We start from the raw sequence: 27321 nt of genomic DNA, 5'->3' as shown, positions 1-27321 counted from the left end.
AATCAGTATTACTCTATCTCTGGTCTGTCACAGTGTGTGACGTGTGTGTGTCTGCATGTGTGTGTGTGTGTGTGTGTAGACTGCTACAGCTGCTCAAGGATGAATCAAGTGCAAGTAAGAGTTTCTAGTCATGTTTTCTTGGATTTGCAAAATAATGCTTCGTTCTCGAGTAATATGCCTAGTTGCTTACTTGGAATGCCATTGCAGCCTTTTCAGAAGAGCACGTAGCCAAACTTGTTTACCGAGTGTTACTACTCTACTTAGTAGTTAGCTCTGCACTAGAACGCTATATAGCTATTGGTAGCTGCAAGAGTGAGAAGAGAGCTGCAAGGCTCTGCTGATGGCAGCCATTAATTAATAATTTTAGACTTGAACTTTTGGCATCGATCGTTTTTAACAACAATCATGGTCGATAATTACCCACTCTGAGTTTGCATGCAGTAAAATATTGCAATTAATAAGCTATTAGTAGCTAGCTTTATAATGTTCAACTGTTATGGCATCTCCACCGAGGCATCAGCACCTACGGTGCTTTCATTAATAACAGGACAAGAGCAAATGGTGTCAAACTGGAGCACAAATTCGTGAGGCTAATGACTACGAGAAACTTCTTTTTCATCCGTATATATAGTCCGGCTCTGGAATGTGCTCCCAAGAGGTGTTTTGGATCCAGAGTCATCGTTGAACACAAACAAATCACACCTTACAAAATACCTGTGGAAACATTTTATCGGGAATTTCGACCCGAACAATCTTAATTGCACCTTTCATTTTCTCTGTCCGGAAAGCTTGTAGATCTATTCAGTCCAACAAACCAGTACAGTAATCAAACCTTAAACATGTCAAACACACCGTGTACTACAATTATTTCTGTCATCTCAGTCTCTCTAGTACTATTAGTCAGTAACATGCAGGGGAAGTCTTTAAACTATATATAATTATATAAACATGGAAATAGAAGCACACTCATACAACAATACAGCAAAATTTATAGAAATAAACCCTGATACTAAAAATATTATCAGCAACTGTCACGTAAAACTTTGACATTTGAGTTATGATCCAGACAATGGAACTTGAAATAGAATTAAACTGCACATTGCCTCGTAATACAGCAACACAGCAAAATTAAATAATAATATATAGAATCAAAAACCTTAATACAACAATAAATCAGCAGTTCAGTAGTAGAAGAGAGCATAAACTTGGACATTTAAGACGATCGGCCCGAGTGACTGCATTATATAGTGAGTGTATAGCAATTAAGGACCAAACATAATTCCAACACAGGCAGTGTGACTGAGTATATGGCTGGGAACACAGTACATGCATGTATATGCTATAAATTATATATAATTATATATATATAATTATACCTTAAATTCTCAAAGGGTTGTCTCCATTTTCTCATTTAGTGCGTCAGCTTCGTCCAATACTTCTTTATTTGCATTCTGCAGTTGTAAAAGCCTTAAAACAATATAGAGAGTGGATAAACCCTCGGCTTAATTGAAGTATATATCTTACAACCGTAAATTATAAAGGAGTATATAGTGCATGTGGGCTGACGAATTAAGTATGGAAGCCACTGCATGCACCAGCAACCATAACGACACTATATATGATGCTGAAATTCAGTGCTTACTAATCACACATGTGTACAGAGCCGTAGATAGCTTAGATTTGCAGGGGTGGCAAAATAACAGCTCAAAATTTTACTAAAAAAAAGGTTAACTGTTTTTCAGTATGACAACCGCTTGTATAACTTGCTGTGGCACCAACTTAGCTATTCATGGAGCAACTAAAACAAGGTAGCTTGTACTAGTAAGAAGATGCTTCTGCTTCCAAGAGGCGTAGTGCAGCTCCGAATTTTACCTAAAAAAAAGGTAGCTCAGAAGCATCAAGAGAATCTACGTTTCTCAAGCAAGGTTTACCTGCGCATGAGTTGAATATAGGGGCCTATAGAGAGGTCCATGCAGCAGCCCTTCTAAGCCTCCCTGAAAAGTTTAATCAATCATGTTGCCCTCGATTACTAATTATTGTGCTCACTATAATCGTGCTGCAGCACAACCGGCACTCTCCTTAATTGTGCATGAAGCAGCTTCCTAATGTGCATCTTGCATGCATGTCTATATTTAGATCATGTTTGTCATAAATACTGCAATCTGATTGGTTAGAGGAAATGTTCTATCCAATTTAGAAAATCATGTACTTCAATAGAAAATCATGTACTTCAATAGAAAATCATGTACTTCACTTAGAAAATCATGTAGCAAAGATTAGATAAGAACATTCAAATCTGATTGGCTAAATACTCATGGTTGCTATGATCTAAAATGCTTAGACACTGTTTAGGAAGTTTCCACATGATTTAGAAGTCCTCAGGGCTAGTAGAACCCTCACTGCGTTCGGGATACTACAACCAGCCCTTTGGGCTTCTAAATCATGTAGAAACTTCCTAAACAGTGTCTAACTATTATATATAATTATATACTCACACTGTATGTACATAGGTTATTAAATTATATCACGAAATGAAAATTTGACGCATGCACTGACAACTTGTACCAGGCCTATAGTTGTTCGCTTATCCAATCCAAAAGCGAAACTTGGCCTGGGATCGAACTATTGGTGAAACGTTGCTAGGGTTGCCCGGAAAAGCATAGAACAAGAAAATTCGGCGAGTGCATAACTCTGTTACAACATCATTCACATGTAAATTTTTCGCAAATTATTAACCAGGATTTTGGAGGGATGCTATTATAGACGAAAGAGGGCGTGAAGCGCCCGATTTTTAGCCGCGCAGCGCCAAAATGTTGTTGACCGGAAGCCACACCTCTTACATAATTAACTTATCTGCCAAGTTGGGCATGGCTGAACGTTTATTTGCACAGAGAAGCTGGCCACGATCACAAAAGAAAACTAGTTTATAGATTTAAGCCAGAATAGCGCACAGTTTATAGACTGAATCGTTTTCCTTGCCTACTAGCTAGCTAACAGCCTATAACTGCAGCCAAGATCTGGAAGAAAAGGGGTGCTCAGCTGGATAATCAAATACATTTCTCTGTAATTTGTATACTTGACTCAGGCTGGTTAGCTCGAGCACCCCTAGCACCCCCCTGGCTACGCCCCTGGATATTTATGTGACATAATGACCATAATTATGCTACAGTGTTGAGTACAGGCATACACAATCCATCCATGCGTATAGTGACATTGAAGTGTTGATGTGGACTGTTGGATGGAAACTTGTTAACACATGCATGCATGCAGTCTCTCAATTCTTACTAAAGTGCATGTTCATGACGTTGTAACGGATTGGAGTTATGCACTCGCCGAATTTCTTGTTTCTAAGCTTCTACGTGAGTTAAACTAGCCATAACTTGAGAAAGAAGCTTTAGTTTGCAAATCCACGAATCAAAATCCAAGAGAACGTGGCTAGCCTATATATAATTATATAGAAGCTGTTAGTTTTCGTCACATTGCAACCGTTGCAGTTACGGCGAGAATACACACACACACAGACAGATACACATGCACACATGCAGTCTGCTTTACCATATATCTCTCGTGTGGCTACACCTCGAGGCATAATAGCAGACAGAGAAGAATAGTTTCTTAATGAGTGGGCTTAATTTCGAAGCAAACACCTGGGTGGGCTTAATTTCGAGACAAAACTACTGTTTTCGAAATTAAGCTTATCCCACCTGTAGCTGCTTTGTATCATTCAATTAGGGTGGGCGTAATCTCGGTAGAGTACGGTACATACATGTATAATATATATACATACATATATTATTACCTCTGGAAGGGACAAAACACGAGTAATGGCTTGAATGTCGTCATAACGCTCTCCTAAGTCTCCTTCCCACAATAGGAATCCAAGTTGCTTAATTGTGCTGCTTTCTAAATTTGGGGATAATCTTTGCGAAGTTTTAGCCCGCTTCCAACCTTTAGGCAGGCAACACTTGAACCATTTCTGAAAGGCTACTACCAGTTCTTCCATTGACAATGCTTGTTCAACCTATAATTATTGTAAAGATATATAAGATAAGAAGAGTCAATTATGAATCTCTTGCAGAATGCACGATAAACACAGACCTCTGTTTTACATGTGCATGTACTTTATAAAAATGTACTTTGTGCATTAATTTAGGCACTCCTGTATATAGTTTCCCGCTCTCCGATCGTTGAAGATACAAATGCATGTAATAACATAAAAATTATTGTAGCTAGATGCTTTGTCTAGTAATATATATAATAACAGAACTAGAATGAAAGAGAGAAGCTCTAGTTTCTTTTTTTTGGCTTTGTTCGAGAGTAGTAGGAGACGCTCGTTTTTTGGGCAGTGTGCTGTGCTTTTTTGCTACAAGGCTGCATGGGGGAGGAGCTGGATGTATGGAAGTGCTGGGATTCTAGCTTTGGCTTCTTCCTAAAGTTCCTTTCGCTTTTTTCAAGAGTAGTATAGGAGCCGCTCGTTTGCTGGGCTTGTTTGCTGCAAATTATAGCTTAGGTGTCTTCCTTTCGCTTTGTGAGAGTAGTACAAGCCGCTCGTTTCTTGGAAAGTGTGCTGGGCTTGTTTGCTGCAAAACTGGGGGAGGAGCTGGATGTTTCCGTTTTGTGGGTGGAGCTAGCTAGAACTATAATTTTGTCCATCAAACTGAGGTGGAGAAACAGGGTTGACTTGAATAGAGACCACAGACTTAGTTAGTAGAGACACAGAGATGCCAACTTCAGATATTAGTTTTCAAAAGAATAATGATGCAGTTGCTAGGTTGGCTGTTTATATAGGTTGACTGTTGCTAAGCTAGTGCATTTCTAGTAGCCAATATAGGTTTTGGGATCTAAATCAGTTAGAACATGTGCTTCGGTATCTATGGTTATAGTGTCCCTCATCCCCTGGGCTAAAGCCCTCGAGCTTTGGGACACTATAACACATAGATACCTCATGCCCATGTTCTAACCATAAATCAGATGCTCAATACAATAATATTTGTTTACAGCAACTTTGCGATTTCTGTGACACCACCATCCCGAGAGCTGTGGGCTCCACGGCTTTCTACACCTGTCTCACTGGCTACCTGATGACTGGACTAGTGGGTGGAGTACTGGGCAAAATATTTCTGAGGGTACTGGCAAGTATATAGATGAGCTAGACTATAGGCAACAGTGCATGCATCCCCAAGGTTGCATTTGGAGCAATAATTATGTTGCACCGACTGCACGCGCATATATACTCGATCTGTGCATATAATTATAGTATAGTCAGTCACATGCAGAGCATATTTGGTGCTTTCCATGCATGCATTTGAAATAAAACACTCCCGATTGGCTTATAATAGTCGTACCTGTAATTGTATCTTTTTTAGTTTTGCTTCCTTCCGAACTTCATCAGTGCCACAGACAGCTAAACTAGTCTGTGAGAACAAGACACAAACAGAACTTCTTCTATATAATACATTATACTGGAAAGTGCATTAATTGCTACGGGAAACGTAACTCTGTGGTAAGTTATTGATTGATGATGCAACATTCCGTTTAATACAAACAAACATACCAACATGTTGGTGAGGATGATCGGCATAAGTATGATGAATATGATCCAGAGAATGATTGAAATCGGAGGGAAACGTATTTTGTCTGCACCATCACTTCCACCAGACGGATCCAAATGAAATATCGTGTCATAGTCCAGCTCACCAGTTGTCATAGTCATCACTTTAAGCAGCGATCGAGGAACATCCGAAAATGGAGAACGCTGTAATAATCAACAAATTACATACTGTATGTCATGCATGCATGTATACTATATTATGTATACAACAGTGCAAGTGTGCAATACCGTACACAGCGGGAAATTTTCGTGAGGTGCAAAATTTCGTGTTTTTCGAGGGCAGACAGAAGACACGAAATTACTGTCCCACATGCACACTGGTATTCACATGCAAAGTTATTGGTGGGTGTGGTTTTTTGGTATTGAAAGGCGAATATTCGAAGATGTCTGCTGAGGGCTCTATATAGAGTGAACATATCCCACTGTATGGTACATGACAGGTTCCACTCATAATTAATGCTCTCTATATACACATGCATTACATAATTTATATAGAGAGTAGATAAGAGTGTTGACCAGCTATAGTAATTACTGCATTTGCCTTATTGTGCGTCATCATTTCATAGGCAATCGGTAAATTATTAGCAACACTTCGCAAAAACCGCACATGCTGATTGCGCAGTTCCTGATACAGACGGTGCTACAAACCATGCACAGACCACTGCAGTTTACTCAAGAACACTTAATCAACGTAACAGTACTCATTAATTGAATAGTGGCGACAGTAATGACAGGCAAATGCGGTTCCATGTTTACTACAGCCGTTCAACACTCTTACTCTTATCTATATACTCTAGAGTATATACACTGCATGTACAATGACTTACGATGGCATTCACGTCAAAGAAAACCATAAAAAATGGTATCCCAAAGGACATTATCAATAGCATGGTCAAGAGCAACATCTTCAAGGTCGTCATGGATATTTTGAGAACGTAAATCCCCACAAACGGTAGCTTTGAGATAAGATTAATCCACCCCAGGAATATTGAAATCACTCCAATTTGCCACTGCCAGTTCAAGACACAGAAATTGTCCGTACTATACACCACCACAAATATTATTGTGGTGACATACTGAATAACTTCTACCCAGTTAATCCAGTCAGTAAGGTAAGACAATCTTTTGGTGATGAACTGGATTGTCTCAAAGAAAAGCCGAGCTACAGCCAAGAGCAGTACAATAGCTGATGATACAATGAGAAATGCCTTTAGCTCAGCAGTAGTATCTGCAAAAGAAATTTTATACATGTACATTGAATAATCCACAATCAAATGCTTATTTTGCACAAATTTGCATTAAAACTTCACAAATTCGTTTATTTTTGGTTTTGAAATACATTCCGAGAGTATTTTCATGTTACTGAAAGGCACCACAAGTGACGCCACGTGTCATAATAATATTATGATGTCACTGAATCTGTGTTGCTCTAAAAAGTGCTCTGCTGCATGGACTTAGTAGGACGTGACAATCAAACAATTGTGTATCCGGCTCGTAGGTATCACACCCAATACTTAGCCGTGGTTAGTCTCTAATAAAAGAATATATAGCAGACTGCTATTCCTACATGCAGATACAGTATATATTTTGTGCCCAAACTTATAATCAAACTGGTACAATGATGTGTATGCATGAGCATCAAAACTATAGGTATAGGATATACCACACCTAAGAGGAGGATATGCACCCATATATCCTCCGCTACCGTGGTTACTCCGAGGCGGAGCCGAGGGGTATGTAACCACGGTAGCGGAGGATATATAGGGTGCATATCCTCCGAGTAGGTGTGGCATATCTGATTTATACCACGTGACCGTAGCACTATAAAAGGACCTCCCCCTAGCAACAATTCAATCGCTATGCAGACTGCAAAAAAGAACAAGACTATGCCGGATTTTGCAGCCGTCAAAGAGCTAGTTGAGCAACATGTTGACTCCTACAGATGCTCAAGAGCTTCCTTGGTCCAAGCTTTGACCATTCGACGTCCCCTACTGGAGTTGCAAGCTCTCCTTGGATAAAATGTATCTAAACCGCGCCCATGGACCCATGGAAGCTTAGCCATCTTGTTGGCCAATTGGAGAGCACCTTCCTTGTTTCTGCCGTCGCTTTGAGTCTTAGTACTGTCAAGCATGGCTCTTTTCTCTTTGCTTACTTTCTTGAACAAATGAAAAAACTAAAAAACAACTTGAAAAACTGTGCATGCCTGGGGCTGTATGCTAATATTCTATATATCCTACAGCTGTTGACCAATGAGATCAATTAGTGGTGACATAAGTGTGGTATAAGGGTAATTCATGGGTTAGCCTTTTCTTACACAGTTATTGGATTGACTGTTGTAAATACAGTATATCAGGAGCAGATTACAGAAGGAGCGTCTTACGTTGGGAATCGCATCTCGTGCAAGTTTGAAAAGCATGATCGATTGCTTTGTTTGATTGTTGATGCAAAACTATAAGTGGGTGATAATCATCTGCGGGCGAGTGCTAATTGAGCTGACGGTGCACTTTTACAACACAGGTCAATAAAAGTGAAATGCTATAGTTAGCTATAGTTAGCTATACCTCTCTTCTAAGAACCCCAGTAAGACTCCCTACTGCAAGAACAAAATGCCTTTGTATGTTTTAGTCTAGGTCTAACAAACGTTCTCTTTACAAACTTAAAGTAACCGACAAACTTATGTGAGCCTTATAGCTGGCGCTTCATTTATAGCTTGGAGGTTTCATTTGACCCACGATAAAAAGACTGTTCAGTTTGGGAGTAGCGAGTAGCGCCTATATATATATATATATATATACATAAATTATATATCTATTACTTACATGGACAGTTGACCAATGTTCCGTTTTCTGTAGGCACTGTGTTGTTTGTACATGCACCTGTAATATAAATACATGCTATATATGTATATATATGTAGTATGATATTCAATTTTCATAATATAATTATATACAGACTGACACAGTTACAGCACATGTTGGTACAGTGGACTCTTATTATTCTGGTCACCTTTGGGATGGTATACAGTTTGCCACATTAGCTGCACTTCAGAAAGTACTCAGTATAATTATATGCGGACTAATTCACGGTATTGGCTAATTCATGGTATTGCCTCGAGGATAAAAATTAATGGCTACTTTAGTCTTAGTGGCTCTATACTTAGTGACTACTATGACTATTTTAGCTGTTCTGTTTCGAGAAATAAATCGAATGTAATCACCTTCCATTATCCCACCCAAAACGTCATATTTGACCGTATTATGATCAAAAAAATCTGGCCTGAAATCCCATTTAAACCCACCAATATAGACATGCGGGCATCTTATATAATTATATATATATATATAGACAGGCATCTCATAGTACCTTTGCTGCATTACAATAACATGAGAATACATGCAGCGCTTACACTGAGGAGACTGTGGGTTGGGTACTAGCAGGGCAAAAGCAGTGAGCAGAGATAGGAACACGACGTAGGTCAGTAGATTGACAACGTAACCAATTATTCCAAATCTTTTCCACTTGTAATGGAATAGAGAGCCGACCACTGGATGTTTCAACAAATCTAACTCCTTTTGATCAACCTGCAATCACAAAGAACATAAAAAAACATTTATGTTAGTAGAACACGCAATCTGAAGGTTACGGTAAACCGTTTGCCTACTAATTATTCATGAGCTAGATCTATAGTGATCTTGAGCAGCTAGAATGAGCTGGAAGTCCAGCTGAAACGCAGTAGTCATTTCATGGCTCGAATACTACATAGACAGTCTATACTGTAGCTTCACTATTATTATAATGCATGCATGCAGGGCGGCTTGAAGAGATATTTCGAAAAAAAAGGGTACTGAAAGTTCAAAAGGCTGTTTTTCTTGGCTCTTTTAACGGAAATGTCACTCGCGCAGTTACTGGCCGGCACAGACTCGTGATAATCTTCAATATCCATGGATAGTATTACTATAACATGCATGTGCAGGGAAAATTATATCCGGCAAGCATTAAATCAAACCATATGCACACAGAAGTATAGATAAGGTGCATGTATATACATGCATATGTATATGGGCATATATTGTTATAATTGGGGCGAGTGAAGCGAGTCCCTTACCAGTGTGCAACGTTGAGATTTTTCCTGTCTGTCTGTCATGGACCGGCACGATATTAGTTTTTTGTACCCGCAACCCTTTACCAACGTTTACGTGAATCGATGCGCATGGGCGCAACAGCTATATCTACACTCAGCACGAAGGCTCAGACAAGGCACAGAGACTCTTGAGGCCACAGGCAAGCCTATGGTCAGACCAGCTCAGACGGGGGACCTTCTGAGCCTGCCTGTGTGATCACAGGCACGCCTGCAGCAACTTACTTGCTATTTTTCATCAAGGATGGGTCACAGTAAATCACTAATAGTTCAAGGTCTACTTGTTGTCTTGTGTCTTCAGTGTGATAATAAACCTACTAGCTCAACAGGACAACACAGAGATCAGACACTACGGCAGGTCAGAATACCTCAGATGGACACTTCTGGGGTCACACATGTGCCCTTAATAATAACAGGTGATCAGAGCAGTTTATAATTATTTAATACTTGCCAAGCCACAGTACATGATAAGCATATACTTGTTAGCCTTGTAACTAAAGCTCAGAGAAGATACAGACTCTCAGGTGCATTAAGGACTGGGACCAACATAAAAAAGACATTTATAAGAGGCACTTCAACCTGCTGCTGTTTACTATGTATATTAATATGTGTAAAACTTTTATGATGAAATGAAACACTAGCTTCCATTCTCTAGGAAAATATTAAAATGAAGCCCTGCCCACTAATTGATCAGTGGGGGTGGTCCGTTTTGTCGAAGCACTATTTCACTTTTCTATTGAAAAATCGGCGTTTAAACACTAAGGCTACTATAGCTATTGCTGCTGCTCATTATACTTAGTTCTATCTAAGCTAACAACTCACTCTAGCGCTTAGCCCTCCTGGTCTTTGCAAGGGAGAAATAACAGAAAGTTGTTTGATGTAGCAGTCTCATCTTGGATAGTAGGCTTCCCAGGGACACGGTCAACAATTTTTTGACAAAGTACAAGGATAAATCAGCTAAGGAAGGCTTATGGAAGTCATCTATTGCCTCGCAAGCTTTACTAGAGGGTGTTTTAAACGCCGACTAAGTCACTTCTCTAAACTAGCTGAATTACTGCAAAATGAAAAGGGAGTGGTACGTTGAAGTAATGAACGCGTGGGCGGAACCATGGCGACCGTGTGAGCGGGGCTTATAATTTGCAAATTCAGCAATAATTGAAGGTCCCAGTCCTTAATGCACCTGAGCTCTTGAGGCCACAGGCGGCACAACTGCAGAAAAACGGCTTGGTCACAATAAACATTAATAAACAAAACAAACAACTTTGAAACTACTTTTGCATTTATTAACATCATTATGACTATAACAATTTTGACCAATCTATATCCATAGCCGGCCGGCCGGCCATGCAGCTCAGTCTCAGCTATGGTCTCAGAGTCACTAGCTAAATAGGGTTGAGTCACTATAGCTAAATAGGTTATTAGTGACTGATCACATGAACGAAGTGCATCAAATTAAACACAGTGAACTCAAACGCTTCCACTCGCCCCACGACACCTTGTGTCACTCTAGTACATAGGTATACCAGCCATGCACTAATGGCCTGCCCTTAATTGGTCAGACTGTAATGTGGTTGAAAATGCAATACTATATATGAGTGAGATTTTGAAATACAGGTTCTGTTAGTCTACCATGATTTGAAGAGGATGCTTGCTGAATGCAGGATGAGAAAGATCCTGAGTGAGAGGAGGCTCCGAGTCTCTACGACGAATTTCATCGTAACTGCAACCATAAGTCTTTTTCTTCCATGGCTCTCTCCTCTCAATCTTCACCTCTTCCCTACATGAAACAGAAAGTGATAAAATGGCAACACGTATACGTATCATAAATTTTCGAATAACTTTAGGATGTGGAACGGATCACTTCCCTCAATATAAATCAACAGTATAAAAATTAATTAAAGCAGTTCAACGATGTTATCATGAAAAAATGAAATAATCGGAAGTTGGACAACTGAAACACAGTAAAATCTTGGCCCCTGCCACACTCCATGGACAAGTTTTGCTACGCACTCTTCTGAAAATGCATTCCAAGTAAGCAAAACTAGGTATAACTCGAAAACAAAGCATTATTTGCAAATCCATGAATTAAAATCCAAGGAAATGCCTCTTACTTGCACTTCATTGACCCTTGAGTAGCTGTAGCAATTTACGCACGCACGCACTACCGTATACCTCACACGCAAATGCACACAGCGGCATAACTACTGCAAAATGAAAAGGGAGTGGTACGTTGAAGTAATGAACGTGTGGGCGAAAACCAAGGAGACCGTGTGGGCGGAGCATAGAACTTGCAAATTCAGCAATAATTGGTCCTTAATGCACCTGAGGTGTAATTATATAATTGAAATGATCACGGTTATTGCCTCAAACTAGTGGACTTCTTCTCTTCTAATTTACCATACAAATATACAATTCAACATCCTCTGGTGATTTCAGACTGTGTCCATGCAATACCACTAGCTCTGCACATTGTCTGTAATTACTGCTGCTAATTCGATTGTATCTCTTTCAGCCAGCTAATCTGCTGCCTCGTAGTCATGGAGATACAGAACATCCCTCAGTTAAGGCAAAAAAAAGACAAGAAAGCGAGGCACGGATGTTTTCTGAGGCCACTCCCGTTTCCAATATCTCTCTTCTGTATATGTTCTAACTAAGAGCTAGACAATCCGCTAGCTAGCTAGCTACACACAATCACAAGTTAATGAATCTGCTCACTCAACAATTTTCATGCTGCTCGTGTCACATGCGTGAAAACAGAAGCATTTTTGCATAATACAATACATTTGTTATGCGTTTATTCTGAAGCGTTTAAATGGGAATGGTATACGTTTTACGCACAGAACAGGAATCTTTTATTGAGGGCTACTGTACACTACCCCTTAGAGTGGACCTTAAAGTGAATCACTTTTACTTGAAAACTTTAAGCCATATGAAGATGTGGTAATACTTACTCTGGAACGTCGTCGAGGAACTCATAGTTGTAAACAACGTAATAGTCAGGGCCTTTACGATCATAGCAATCAGGAGTTTCAACAATGCAGTGATCTAACACTTGCAATGCAACATCTGCAAAAACAATGAGAAAATTGGATGGCAAGACAAACAATTTCTGCTTTAAAACACACTACTATATACGTATACATGTACGTAAGTCAAAAAATGATTTTGATCTTTGTATATAGACACAATATGAAAGTACATAAGACAAAAAATGGTTTTGGTCTTTGTATATAGACACAATATGAAAGCTATATTATAACGAGTGTTGCATGCAAGCTGCACTGTGCTAATGCATGCCTCTCGCCATTGTTTTGCTTTCACTCAAAAACTATTAGAAGAGGTGAAGAGGCATAATTATATGTTATTATTGTTGATTGCAATTGTTGACAGAATTGAATTACGGACAGTCATTATAGGAGAGGAGCTGAATGGCAGAAGCCTATATATATCTGATGGCTTGATGAATAGTCTTCAACGATAAATGAAGCAACTGCAAATGCATGGCCTGTAGTCAAACAGTGGGAGCAAACTATTGTCAAAGGCACAGAGTATATTAAAGCACAGACAGTACAGTATATCTAAACAAGCAGAGAAAAGACTTGTGTACATGTATCTATTGTTACCAGACTTGTGTACATGCATCTATTGCTATCTACTCTATATGGTATGTCATTGTGGCTTACTGGTATACCAGGACCTCAAGAAAAAGAAGTAAGTTTGTTTAACCTTCTAATTTGATTTATCAGTTTCACTTGCCACTGGATCATGGATTTTAACATGTGGGATGAGCGCGCATGCTCATTACATCAAGAAATAATTATTAAAGGGTGTGTCTGCGAAGAGATCAAGTTTAAAATGGCTACTATATAGGTAGCTGCTTAACAGATCTTTTCTGACTCTTGTAGCTAACAAAAAGCTAGCGCTTTAGTGCAAGGCTAACTCATAATTATGTTGAATAGAAAGTTTGTGCGAACGGATGATGCTATGAAAGATTCTAAAGAGACTGCAACAGCCTTAAATGTGAATCAAACTAGCCATAACTCGAGAGAAAGAAGCTTTAGTTTGCTAATCTACGAACCAAAATCCAAGAGAACGTGGCTAGAAGCCTATAGAAGCTGTTAGTTTTCGTTGCATTGCAACCGTTGAGCAGTTACAGCTGGAACAGACACACACACACACAGTCAGCTTTTACCGTAACCCTCGCAGGGGCGTAGGCAGGGGGGGCTCATGGTGCTCGAGCACCCCCTTTCTATCTGAGATTGTACACAAAGTGTACCTGATTGTCTAGCTGAGCACCCCCTTCTCTTCCAGATCTTGCTGCACTCCTGCAGTTAGCTAGCTAGTAGGCAAGCAAAATGTAAACTGTTAGCTATTCTGGCTTAGATCTATAAACTACATGTAGTTCTCTTTCGTAGCAAAATAGGCTTCTCTTATGCAAATAGAAGATTGGGCCACGCCCAACCATTAATTATGACGTCATTAATAAGAGATGTGGCTTCCGGTCAACCAAATTTCGGCACTGCGCGGCTAAAAATCGGGCGCTTTGCGCCCTCTTTTGTCATGGTAGCACCCTCTCTCTCAAAATCCTGGCTATGCCCCTGCCTCGTGCAGCTACACCTCGAGGTATAATGAAGGTGGTGCTGATGCCTCAGTGAAGGTGCCAAAGCTACATAACATAAAGCTATACTAATAGCTAGCTTTTATATACACACATTATGAGGTCCTGCATGGTAATATTAGCCACAAACCTCTTTTTAGACTGTTTGTTATAGATACTATACTTTCTGTGATTGAATTCTGCTTATATCACAGACTACTTAGACTATGCCTTTGACAATTGCTCCCACTGTTTGGCTACAGGAAGATCAGTATACACTATTAACTGTGGACACCCCTTTCTTGTGAAACAATTAAAGCACATTGCAAATTATTTGGATCCACTTATTTACCTCTTCTATAACACTCTAATACTTTTGAGCAAAAGCAAAAACATGGCGAGAGGCATTAGCAAGCGCACGCTTGCAACACTCGTTAATTTTTGCTGCATGCAACTCAAAGAGTGGGTCATTACCATGACGATCGATGCCAAAAGTTCAAGTCTAAAATTAATGTCTGCATCATTAGCAGAGCCTTGCAGCTCTCTTCTCACTCTTGCATAGCTAGCGTTCTAGAGCAAAACTAACTATAGCAACACTTGCAATGGTGAACAAGGTTTTGCTACGTATACTCTTCTGAAAAGGCTGCAATGGCATTCCAAGTAAGCAAAACTAGGCATAACTCGAGAACAAAGCATTATTTTGCAAATCCACGAATTAAAATCCAAGAAAACATGACTAGAAGCCTATACACACACACACGCACGCACGCACGCACGCGCGCGCACATACACACACACAAAAACACACACACTACCGTATATACCTCGCTTGCACATGCTCACCGAGGCATAATAATTATAGTATCACCTAGCTCTCATAATTATAATACCTGGCATTTTTACAATCAGTTCCCTTAAAGCTGTCGTATACTTTCCTCGGTGTTTGTATCTACCACGAAGAGCAAGTGGCCACTGATCGTTTTCAATGACTGCTTTAGCGATGGTCCTGAGGGACACAACATAAATGAGTAATTAATGCAAGTATTAATTAATTGGCTTACTCATAGCCCTCAGAGATAATATCTCTGAATGCTGCATTGCTAACATCAGCTTTGTTCTCCAGAAGAAAGATTGCCAACTTTGCTTGACCGAAGTAAGCAGCCTTGTGAAAGGGTGATTTCTGGAGGAGGAGAAATCAGCATAATTATCATGATCAGAATGTCACACAAGCAGGTATGTACATACACAGTGGCAACTTTGCTTGCACACTATACATGTATAGCTGCATAAAAACAGTCCAGGTACTTTGTTTGGCAACAAAATCAATACCGTATAGTGCTAGAAATATACGCAAGCATAAAATATATTTTGGCCAATTATAAGGCTGCGAAAATGTTACGCGCTTAATCTTATTTCCTCGAATAATGCCGTGATTTCAATGGGGATTATACAGACCTCGAATAAAGGCCAGTAATTGTGCGATACAAATTTATGCGATGATATGCACTCGCATAAATGTATCACACATCAATTTCTACGGTATATGCATAATTCGGCAGTGCATGAACCACTAACGAACCAAGTTCTTACACCTAGTGTCAACAACAGGCGTACAAGTGCACACATGGTCTACTTTATTGATAACACGTACTGTATATACACTCATGTGCAGGTCATAGCTTACTGTGTACTTGTTGGAAAGAGGGTTGACTTCAGCACCTTCATTGAGAAGAATCTGGGCAATTTCAATGCTCCCTCCAAACGCTACGAAATGGAGAGGAGTCTCATCATTAGTGGATCTGTATTGGGGGCAGATCTAATCAAATTAGGGCTATATATAGTACCAACAATTTTGTCATAAGTAATTAACTCGAGGCGCGCCGCGGCCCGCCATGGGTTATAGTAGTTGGTTGCAATTGTTTGTGATTTCTGAGCCTGCTCACTTGTATGACATAGCACTGCGTTTACAGCCTCCAGACAACAGTTTTAATAATAGCAGATTTTGATGTTAAAGCTTCGTTGTTGAATAAAAGTGAGAAGAACTTACGTTGCACGTTGGCTATAGAGCTATACATACATGTAGTACGCGGCTATATATAATTTGAGACACCTTTTCCTCATAACAAGACCGCAATGACAAATGATTGTAAACAATGAACGAAAAACACAACATAGATATCTAGCTATTAGTATACATTACAAACATACCTTAAGAACACAATGATAAGCAGCATTCTTGCTTGCACGGCAATTGAACTGTTGTTTATAGGCTCAAAGTAGGGGAAATTACACAAACACGGGAAACGTTACAGGTAGATCTACAGTGAGTAAACAGTTCCCAAGTGTGTCTCTAAACATTCATGCTCTTTTTTCAAATCCCTCCTGAAACAGCACCTTTTTCAAGTGATTTTCCTCGTACAGGAACATCCTTTGTATCTACTACGACCGGATCTGATACAAATAGCGGGGGGGGATGCTCATCCGTCTTGTTTGTGGTTTATATTGTTTACTAGAAAATATAAGTGTGTATAATTTATGTACAACGGCTTCATGGAAAGTACGACAGGAGTATGCGCACAGCTAGAGCATGCACATAGACTCGATCTTCGTACACTATGAAAAATGGCAAATATTCACTCTCCACGGCTCAACAGAGAAGCAGACACGCTTAAAATCGAAAGTGTTTACAATCAATGTACCATTTTCAATTTAACCTACGTTTGAGCCTAAAAAACAATAGTTCTAGAGATGCTACAATTGTGGTTCAATTAAGCAAGGCAAGAATGCATCATGGTCTCAACCAGCTAGGCCATTTACTAGACTCGCTGGCCACTCCCATCATCACTATCTTGAGGATTGGGACTGGTTAACTGCCAATCTGCGAGTTGTTCTTGTGGAATTTTAATTAGTTGCATGACATCATCTTGTGGTTTGTGCGGTTGACCAAAGTTGCGTAACTATCAAGTGAATGTGGGTTATGTCCCGTGGTTTATCTAACACAACATAAGACCCAGCCCAACTACAACGAATTACGTGGGCGAAATATGTCACATTACATTGCTTCTGCACTGTGATTGGTCATTACCGATTTCAGTAATGAGAACAACTCGCAGATTGGCAGTTGACCAGTCCCAGTCCTCAAGATAGTGATGATGGGAGTGACCAGCGAGTCTAGCCAGTTACCTGTCCTCCTATACAGAAAGCTAAACATGCATGCTCTTCCATTATCATGCAAACCTAAAGACAAGCATTAATTTTTGTTCTTGCCACGTACAGTAAGTGTTTTGAAATGTAGCTAGATGTACATGTGTTAGGTTTTTACAGTCATTTGTCATTGTAGTCTTGTTATATATGAGGAAAAGGAATGTAATTGGTGTTGCAATAGCTCAGGTCAAAGTCCAGTAGCCCAGTCTACTCATTACAGACAGCCCTATAAATCTGCTATAGTGAAGAATGCATTACCAACAAAGTTGGTACTTTTATTATTTGCACTATTTCTTGTAAGGCTTTATAATTATGTACTAGTATTGAGTGCACGGCCTGTGCTGACAGAGTGAGAGACTCACCTAGCATTGACATTGGGTTTGTACCCTAGGATTAACTTGACGGTTTCTATGTGTCCGTCAAACACAGCCTTATGCAATGGGGTCTCATCGTTGTAGCCAGGCAGTACGACACAGTCGGCATCCTTCTCAAAGAACACTTCCACAATTCTATGAGTGTGTAATGTGATAGCTGAACAAGACTTGTACACATTTCAAAAACAAAGGCCACTATACTTTGCTCTATATACTACAATGTCACATTATATTGGATAAAACACAATTTTGGCCAGTTTGCCAGTTCCCCTACTTTGTCTGTCCTGCGTCTGCGGCCTTGTGGACAGGTGTGTCTCCAATATCATCACGAGCCTTCATGTCAGCCCCCTTCTCCAACAGCTCATTGACAACCTCCAAATGACCATTCTCAGCAGCAAAATGAAGTGGCGTCAAATTTTCAGTATCAATAGGATTAAAGTGATCAATCCTAAAAAGTCATTAATCCTCTTACACAACATAAGTATAACATGTTCAGTTATGTACACCTGTATAACTAGACGTATATGTATATATATATATATACTGTAGCATCAAAATAGCTACATTGTAGTTTCGTACGCATGAAAACCAAAAAAAGAAATTATACATAGTGCAAGTATATACTTCATGTTTGCTGTTTAGCAATCCTCTACAAAAAACGTTTAATGAAAATTTGCCGTATTTCCGGTAAGTAGATATTTTCACAGAACTGTCAAGCACGAAATTTAGTTCACAAAATCCTACCAATTTTTTACATTGCAAATGTTTTTGTTGGAGCCTATTGGCTTTAACAATTAGCTAAAGAGTGCAAAAGAGAGAGAGAGAGAGAGAGCGTGTATATCTTCTGTATGCGCTGCAGAGCAGGCAAAATCCAAAAACGAACGGTTTACGCAAACGTGGCATGTGTGAACTAATAATTACATTCCTTACACTAATAATGTATTAAATGTGCGCATGCAGCGCAGTAGTGAGCGTTTTCAAGAATCACATGGCGCAAGCTGCTGTCACAAGTACTATACTGCAGGTTTACATACAGAGAGGGGGGGGGCGCCGAGGGATTTCCCTCCTAGCCAAAGTCTCCCCCTCCCTAAAAAAAATGATGCCCTAACAAATGTGGTGGTTCTACAATAGTTCTAAAGAAGTATTCTATGCTTAAAAGCGTGAACAATCTCACCAAAATTTATTCATGCAGGTCTTTCAATAGCTATTCGCATACCTGTAGGATAGTCTAGCACAAAAACAGTTTTAAAGCACCGCGGGTGATAGCTGATGCCTCGGTGATTGTGTCAAAGCTAACTCCAGAACGAAGCATTATATACTTTGCAAATTCACGCAATAAAATCCACGAAAACATTACTAGAAGCCTATATAGAAACTCTTACTCGCACTAAATTGATCCTTGGGCAACTGTAACAGTCTATATACACAGATAGACACAGATAGACAGACAGATAGACAGACAGACATGCAGACAGACAGACATGCAGACAGACACACTACTCACTTGAGCATGCGCACACCGAGGTATAACTAGACACTGATTAAAGTGCTAACTTGTCTACGAGGTTCTATCGGCAGACGCTCTTTTCCCGGGTAATGTTATCTTCACCTACACACAGGTTTACAAGTGGCTCATGATGTCCACTGCTGAACTAATGAAAGCACCGCAGGTGCTGATGCCTCAATGATTGTGGATCAAAGCTACGTAACATAAAGCTAGCTGTTGCTTATACATATATAGGTGCTGATGTCTCGGTGCATGATGTGTCAAAGCTATATAATATAGCTATAGTGTTGTATGTATATATAATTATTATTTATAAGCAACATGCAGCTATATACTAGCTGTTGCTTATACATACAGCACTGATGAATATCATGATGAACATTTTTGCATTGATTTTTGCATTAATTTTGCTGCATGCATGCAGGCTAATCATATCTGTAGTCGGCAGGGAAAATGGAAAAGTGAGAAATAATCGACCGTACTAAAAATAATGCCAAAAGTACAAAGTCTAATGGCTACTGCATCAGTACAACAGAGTACTGCACCAAGAGTACCTCAAGGCAAGACATTAAAAATACCACGTGAAAGAGCAGCTCAATACGCATGTGTTGGTATACATACAGCGTGCACATACCTCCACACAGCGTGCACAGCAATTTTTTGAAAATTACCACTGCAGCTGCCGTTATATGACGGCTAAAGCCAAGAAAGGGTTAATTGTACTATGCTATAGGACAACTTAATTGTGAGGGCAATCAAGATGTGTCACTTATACCTCTAAAGTTTGCAGCTCTTACTATACCAATAGCTATAGAGTTCTATAGTGCAGAGCTAACTACAAGTAGAGTAGCAACACTCCATGGACAAGTTTTGCTACACTGTTCTGAAAAGGCTACAATAGCATTCCAAGTAAGCAAGCTACAACTCGAGAACGAAGCAGTACTTTGCAAATCCACAAATTAAACTCCAAGAAAACATGATTAGAAGCCTATATGCTATTTATCCTTGACAGCTCTATAGAAGTCTACACATGCACACAGACACACAGACAGACACACACACACTACCGTATACCTGCGCATGTGTATAATTATGCACACGAGGCATAACTAAATGGTTTGAAACACCAAATTGCACTATCAGATAATCGATATTTGTTCAAAAAATGTTCCGGGGCCATCCTTCTTCCCCCCCAAGCTAAAAATCCTGTATGAAACCCTGTATAAGTGTTAGCTTTCCTGTATTGTCATGGCTTCAACCAGCGGTAACAACAGGTTTGGTAGCCATTAAAATACAGCAAAGTTAACAATTAAAGCTAACAATTAAAGTAATTATTGGTTTCACACGTGCCACAGTTGCGTAAACCATTCTATTTATAGTACATGTAGTAATTTGGCCGGTCCTGCAGCGCAAAAATAAGAATAAAAGTTACACGCTCTCTCTCTCTCTTTCTGACTAACTGCATGTATATGATAGTGCATGTGTAGTATGGCGTATAGTAATTATACATACTCTTACTTTTTCTGGTCTAGGAGCAATTTGAAAAACGCAGTGATGTTGTTCTTACTAGGAAGTGCACATAGATAGTGCAGCACCGTTTTCTGTTCATCGTCTACCATATTAGGGTCTGCAATGAAATGTACGTGTTACATTTGTTATTATACTTGTTTGTAGTATTTAATTGTATCACAGTAGCACACAGCTGCAAAATAAAGCTTATCCCGGGTGATCATGTATTTTCATAGCCTCCTTCTCAAGGCCTAAACAATTAGGCCTGCTACTGACTGCTTGCGCATGCGCAAAATTATTGGATAATATTCCCGTAATGTTTCCTATTAAACTGAATTTTTACCCGAATTATATCCTGAATAACATATACAGACAAAGAATACTCTTCATAAAGTCAGACACAGAGCTATATAGCTAGCTAGCTAGAGACAGAGCTGTATTGGTTACAGCAGCAATTTCTTTCTGATAGAGTCGACTTTCACGAAGGTTAGTGTCAGATGGGCGTGGCCTATCCATAATGGCTATTGTCAGCCTTCCCCTCCGTTCAGAGGATTGTTATCCACACTGTTGCAGGCTGTGAGTCCTTTGTTAACATAGTAGGCTAAGGGTGGCTATTAGAATGCTATCACACGGGCTACAATCACACTTCTATCCACTTCTTCAATCCACTTCCGTTCGTTGTGACGTCATTGTTTTACTGAGCAAAATACAATGGTATCCGAATTACCCACTTTCTGGGTAATAGGTGGCGCATGCGCAAACAGTCGATACCAGGCCCTCTCTTAGCGGCCTGGAATCGAGGCTAGTATTTTCAGTGCTAATAGCATAGGGCAATGTTAGTGGACGCTATACAGGTACATGTACTATACTTGACAAGAGGGGGAGCACACCTTTGTTAGGCCATAATTATACAGAGCAATAATACGTATGTATATGTATGCATTCTTGCAACCTGCACCATGCTCCAACAGCAGTTTCGCTACTTCTATCCTGAAGCTAGAGGCCGCGAGATGCAGTGCAGTTGCTTGATTCTCATTGACTGTTTTGACACTGTTGTCCCTTAGCCAGTCCCGAATACGGTCCAACATATCATCATCACCTTCATTGATGGCCTAAGAGGGCAAGCATATAGCGTGACCGTATACCATATATATGTGACATTAATTAGCATAATTAGCACATATAATTATAGCGTAACCGTATACATTAGATACGTGACAGTAATTATGTTCTGACTTCCTGCAGAAGAAGTGTACAGTGTATCGTTTACAATTTGAATTTGAGTGTTGCAGGAAAGCAAATGACGATACATGTATTAAGGGTTACAAGTTATACAGTTCTACAGTAGAACCTCGATTATCCAGACCCCTTTGTTCCTGAGCCAGGCCGAATAACTGACAAGCCACACCCAGTTCAATACTGGTCCACCCACTTAAATAAGCAAATATAGGGCACATGCATGGTTGTTACCCAAGGTCGTTCCACGGCCAGCGGGTATATATAGTAGTCTATTGGTTTGTTTGTTTGTGTCTACTCACCTATATGTCATATGCGCTGCATTTACAGCCTTCACACAGCAAGTAAAAGTGGCAGATTTTGATATTGAAGCTTCGTTGTCAAATAAAAACGAGCAAAAGCTAACTTGCTAACTTGCATGTTGGCTGCATGGCCTCTACATGCGTCCTTTTTTTTTACATGCGTCCTTTTTTCAAGGTACGTATTTACATGCAGCTGAAGTAATCCTGTACCAGAAACAATGGAAAGTGGTTTAATTACTCATGTTACTTGCTACTTAGCCAGCTTCCATGGATGCTTCATACCTATTGTATTCATGTAAATAGCTAGCACTTCAGTGCTCTAGTTTTCGCATGCGCAGGTGCTGTCTCCATGGTGCAATTTGCGCATGCGCATTTAATGGGCACGCCTGTTTCTTCATTATTAGTGACCCTGTGCATAGCCCATGCAGCCGGACATTAGAGGGCCGGTAATCAAGGTTATACCGTATCTAGCGGGAGGATAAAATATTTCACATATTTCACACAAGCATGAAACGCATAGTTATAAACTCAATATAATTATAACAACGGTGTCGCTGCCGCTCTCTATGAAATTTAATTATAACAACGGTGTCGCTGCCGCTCTCAATGAAATTTAATTTAGTAGATGAATTATGACCCGGGTATACATGAAAAATGGTACGCTGTATATACACGATATATATTTACATACATGTGAATAATACCTACCTCTTCAATCTTTTTAAACTCTTCATCACTGGATTCCTTATCAATCAAAGAATGTACATGTACGTGTGAACAGGCACATAATGATAGTGGTCAATGTGATAGACATGCATACATAGCTCAAAAAGAGCCTTGTCATATAGCAATGTTGCAATGTACAGTAGCGGTCAAAATAAAGTACCCGTTCCGTTTACGTAGTACGTCCGTAGTATGTTCGAAGCGTTTCCGTTTTGACACCGTGTCAAAAGCGTTGAATTTACCGTACCGTTGCTAATTACCGTTGCACGTTGCAAGCACGTTTTGCAGAAAAGTTTTACACAGCAAAAACACATACAAATTATGTTATATGGGATGCATCATCGTATTTTAGTGTTAAAATGACAGAAATTAATGTCATTTCTACAATAAATTTCAAATGATGCATTTTATTTGAGATGTTTTATGTTATTATAACGAATCTGTTTTTACTGTGTATAGAAAACGAATAAAGAGACAATCCTAGTCATCTCGAGTATTGTAGCTAGCATAGCTACTTAGCTATGCTATGGCTATGTCTAGCTGTAAGTCTAGCTCTAGATCTACAACAAAGACATAAAACGCACCATTCACAAGTTCTTTAACCTTCTCATAAAAAAAGGATGTCTGCAGTCTCTATATAGAGTCCTATCTCTGTTCTACAAGGTTAGAAAACGCTAGCTAGCTAGCTAGCTATAATATCTAACAGCTAACTGCTGCAAAAGTTCTAGCTAGCTAGCTGCATGCAGAGCTGCATGGGTGTGGCCGAAGGAAAAATTTAATAACGGTTGATTAGAAAAAAAACGCAACGGTACATAGCGTATCTTGAGTGTATTTTTAGCGTTTATTTTGCAACGTACCAGCGTACTACGTAAACGGAGCGGGTACTTTTTTTTGACTGCTATACTGTATAGGTTGCTTTTGAGCCTATAATGATTCATTCTTTTGGCATGGCACCCCTTCAGAGGAGGTACGACACTCGGTTAAGCTCACACGTGGCTGCTATTTCTTGATTGAAGGCAAGAAAGACAAAGAAGTCGTTAAAATGCATTCCAATGACGACATTCAGCTGGTGGCAAGTAAGTGCCATAAAGAGAGTTTAGAGCATAAAACTCAGTGAATTTGTTGCTGGATAGTAGCTAGAGTTTTACAAGTAGAGATTAGTAAGAATCAAGGCCCAGATGTTGGCAGTGATCCTATCCTGAATGCAGGCACAGAATACTTATTAAACACTAAACACTCTAAAATAGAATTACACTGCATCTCAAAATCTAAGTGACGGTTGAAATTGGTTGAAAAGCTATTTCACATCAGCATAAGCCCGACAATCAACCAGCCAGCCTGATCTTATAATGATACTGCATCAACTAAATGCAAACGTAACCAACCACGTGAAAAATGCTGCAATCTGATAGGGCGCCACTATAGTGACGGTAAAAAGTGAAACAAATCCAAGATAAGCTTGCAACCCGACCTCCCATCCTAACAGAAGGTCGGGCCACCCTAGCCTCGAATCCAGGCCGATTAAAATACGGCCTGGTATATATTGCATGTGTAATTAATCATAGGCGTGGTCCATACACGCCCATGTACTATCTACTATGGCTTTGTAGCCTAGCTAGCTAGCTGTGGCCCTCTATGATATTGTCGAGAAGGCTTGCACACTAGTCTGAAACCAGAAGAGGCTCTCATCTACCTCTATAATGGTTGGATGGTCGTGTGATGTTTTGAACTTGGTTTCTATACAAATGAGAGCTTCTTCTGGCTTCAGACTAGTGTGCAAGCCTTCTCGACAACACCATAGAGGGCCACAGCTAGCTAGCAAGCCTTCTCGACAACGCAATAGAGAGCATAAGCCACAACTTCACAGGAGACAGGTATTCTTTAAAATTAATACGGAAAGAAACTCGTAAAACAAACTAGTTTACGGTATACTTTTACAAAGGTTTACTATAAAGTATACGAGTTACCCAGATTCTGGGTAACTCAGTTCGCGCATGTGCACTATCACCCATGCAATAGAGACCAGGCCGTATTTTAATCGGCCTGATCTCGAGGCTAGCTACACCCAGGACTATGATACCGTAGTTTTGTAATCACAGCGCCGCATACGAAGTTTCAATATTTCGTTTCGCTCATATAGCACTAGACTCGCAAGCCGTCACTAGACTGGTTAAACTCCGTCACAGTCAGCATATCAGATAAGATTCTAAGTGGCTGTGGTTTTTGTGACGTCAGTCTACTGCACGTGATACTTAGATTTAGCTAGTGCTACGTCACTATCAACGATCTCGATCTTGTGGTAACTGCATGCGGTCTAGCCACTTGAGTTGCCACAAATATCGTGGCAAACGTTACACGAGTCTCTACACCGAGTTTGACCGGTTTACTGCTCGCCGTGCAACAGTGCACGTGACGGCTTGCGAGTCTATATAGCACCCCATATATTATTGTCTCACGAAAATAAGCTGTACTTTAGGCCACTCCAAGTGACACTCTGGTTTCTGGTCCTGAAGTTTTTCTAATTGCATGCGGGCGGGCGGCTTTTCTCATTATGTCATTATCAATTTCACCTCATCATTTTTCAAATGAATATCATTATCACACTATTTTGTACCACATGGACCATTCTGCGCATGCGTAGTAGAAATAAATGAGATAGAAATCCAATAATGAGATAGAATCCAAAAATAACATCTGATGCGGGCGGTGGACCAGAAACCAGAGGATCACTTGGAGTGGCCTTATACATCAACTACAGTACACTGAACATGAGGCAAGCGCATGGCTTCTAATCAAACCTTACTTTCAGGGATCCAAATGTTTGCAGTAATATGCCTCCCTGACTTCTATTCTCACTGGCCATAGTGTGTTCAATTCTTCTCCATAAATGAATAAGGCCACTATTTATGAATAGCCAAGGCACCGGAAGTCCATGTAAATGCCTAAGGGGTTAATTATGCCTCGGTGCGCATGCGCAAGCGAGGTATACGGGCAGGATAGACAGGGTCAAAAGGTCACTAATTAATCATCACGTGTTTATGTTTTGTGCAGTAAATTTACAAGTTTGACTGCACATTGCGCCCTGATTCTTGTGATAAAATAGCCCCTTCATGTTACTGCTGCTGCAAATTAGTTAACTTTTAGCTACTGCGCCCCTCCAGAGAAATGGTGCAGTGCCTAAAAGGGGTGACCTCTCACAAAGGTCGTAGACCTCTGACCTTTATAAAGTAGGAGCTACCGTGCTGTAGAGTGGATATAGCTCAGCTATATTATCATCTAAGTATACTCTTGTTTCCAGAATGAAAAGGTGGCCTGCTGGCCGGCTAGAAAAGAGCTTGATAAAGTAGGTTCAAGGTTCAAGTATTTCAGGGCCAGACGGGATATCTAGTCACATGCTGCGCAAAACCTCATCCTCCATCCATCATTTCTTCACATACCTTTTCAACAAATCGATAGAGACGGGTGTCTTTCCTGAAGAGTTGAAAGCCTCTAATGTAACACCAATATTTAAAGCAGGCGACCCCAAACTAGTGTCAAACTACCGTCCAATCTCATTACTATCATTACTATCAAAGGTGCTGGAACGCATTGTTCATAATGAGGTAGTGGAGTATCTTACTTCCAACAACGTTCTTTCAACACTTCAATTTGGCTTCAGGCGGGGCAGTTCTACCCAGGAGGCAATCCTCCATGCTACTCATGACTGGCACCGCTCATTGGACAATGGCTCTAGTGTATAGCTGCTGTTTTCTTTGACCTGAGCAAAGCCTTCGACAGAGCCCCTCACCAAGGCCTCCTGAAAACTCTCTGGTCAGCAGGCATCTCTGGCAGCCTACATAAGTGGTTTACTAGCTACCTCACAAACAGGAAGCAGAAGGTAGTCCTAGATGGTCACTCTTCGTCCACCGCCAATGTCACTTCTGGAGTACCACAGGGGTCCATCTTAGGCCCCCTTCTGTTCAGCCTATACATTGATCCCCTAACAAGAATTCCTCTTTCTCCGGGCTCTCAGCTGTTATTGTATGCGGACGACATACTCCTGTACAGCCCCATTAGAAATGAATTTGACGTCTTGGATCTTCAAGGAGATATTGATGCCATCGCCAACTGGGTCAACACT

The 27321-nt window shown here is 40.2% G+C and overlaps 1 protein-coding gene across 1 annotated transcript; it reads right to left on the bottom strand.

Annotated features, from left to right (window-relative positions):
- Positions 1-933: 933 nt before the first annotated feature.
- LOC135338732 (transient receptor potential cation channel subfamily A member 1 homolog) lies at positions 934-26162 on the bottom strand. The gene is made up of 19 exons (XM_064534796.1): positions 26005-26162; positions 23187-23222; positions 21893-22052; positions 20950-21058; positions 18199-18372; positions 17913-18059; positions 16031-16145; positions 15408-15526; positions 15237-15352; positions 12701-12815; positions 11379-11526; positions 9018-9192; positions 8431-8487; positions 6439-6839; positions 5555-5755; positions 5346-5414; positions 3800-4021; positions 1377-1451; positions 934-1235 (listed from the first exon to the last, which is right to left on the bottom strand). Exons 1-18 carry the CDS (start codon positions 26062-26064, stop codon positions 1386-1388), a joined length of 2490 nt encoding a protein of 829 aa, XP_064390866.1. The 5' UTR covers positions 26065-26162; the 3' UTR covers positions 934-1235; positions 1377-1385.
- Between the last annotated feature and the right edge of the window lie 1159 nt (positions 26163-27321).

This window comes from Halichondria panicea, chromosome 7, assembly GCF_963675165.1.
Source record: "Halichondria panicea chromosome 7, odHalPani1.1, whole genome shotgun sequence".
NCBI classification, from domain to species: Eukaryota; Metazoa; Porifera; class Demospongiae; order Suberitida; family Halichondriidae; genus Halichondria; species Halichondria panicea.
This window is presented reverse-complemented; position numbering and strand designations above follow the sequence as displayed.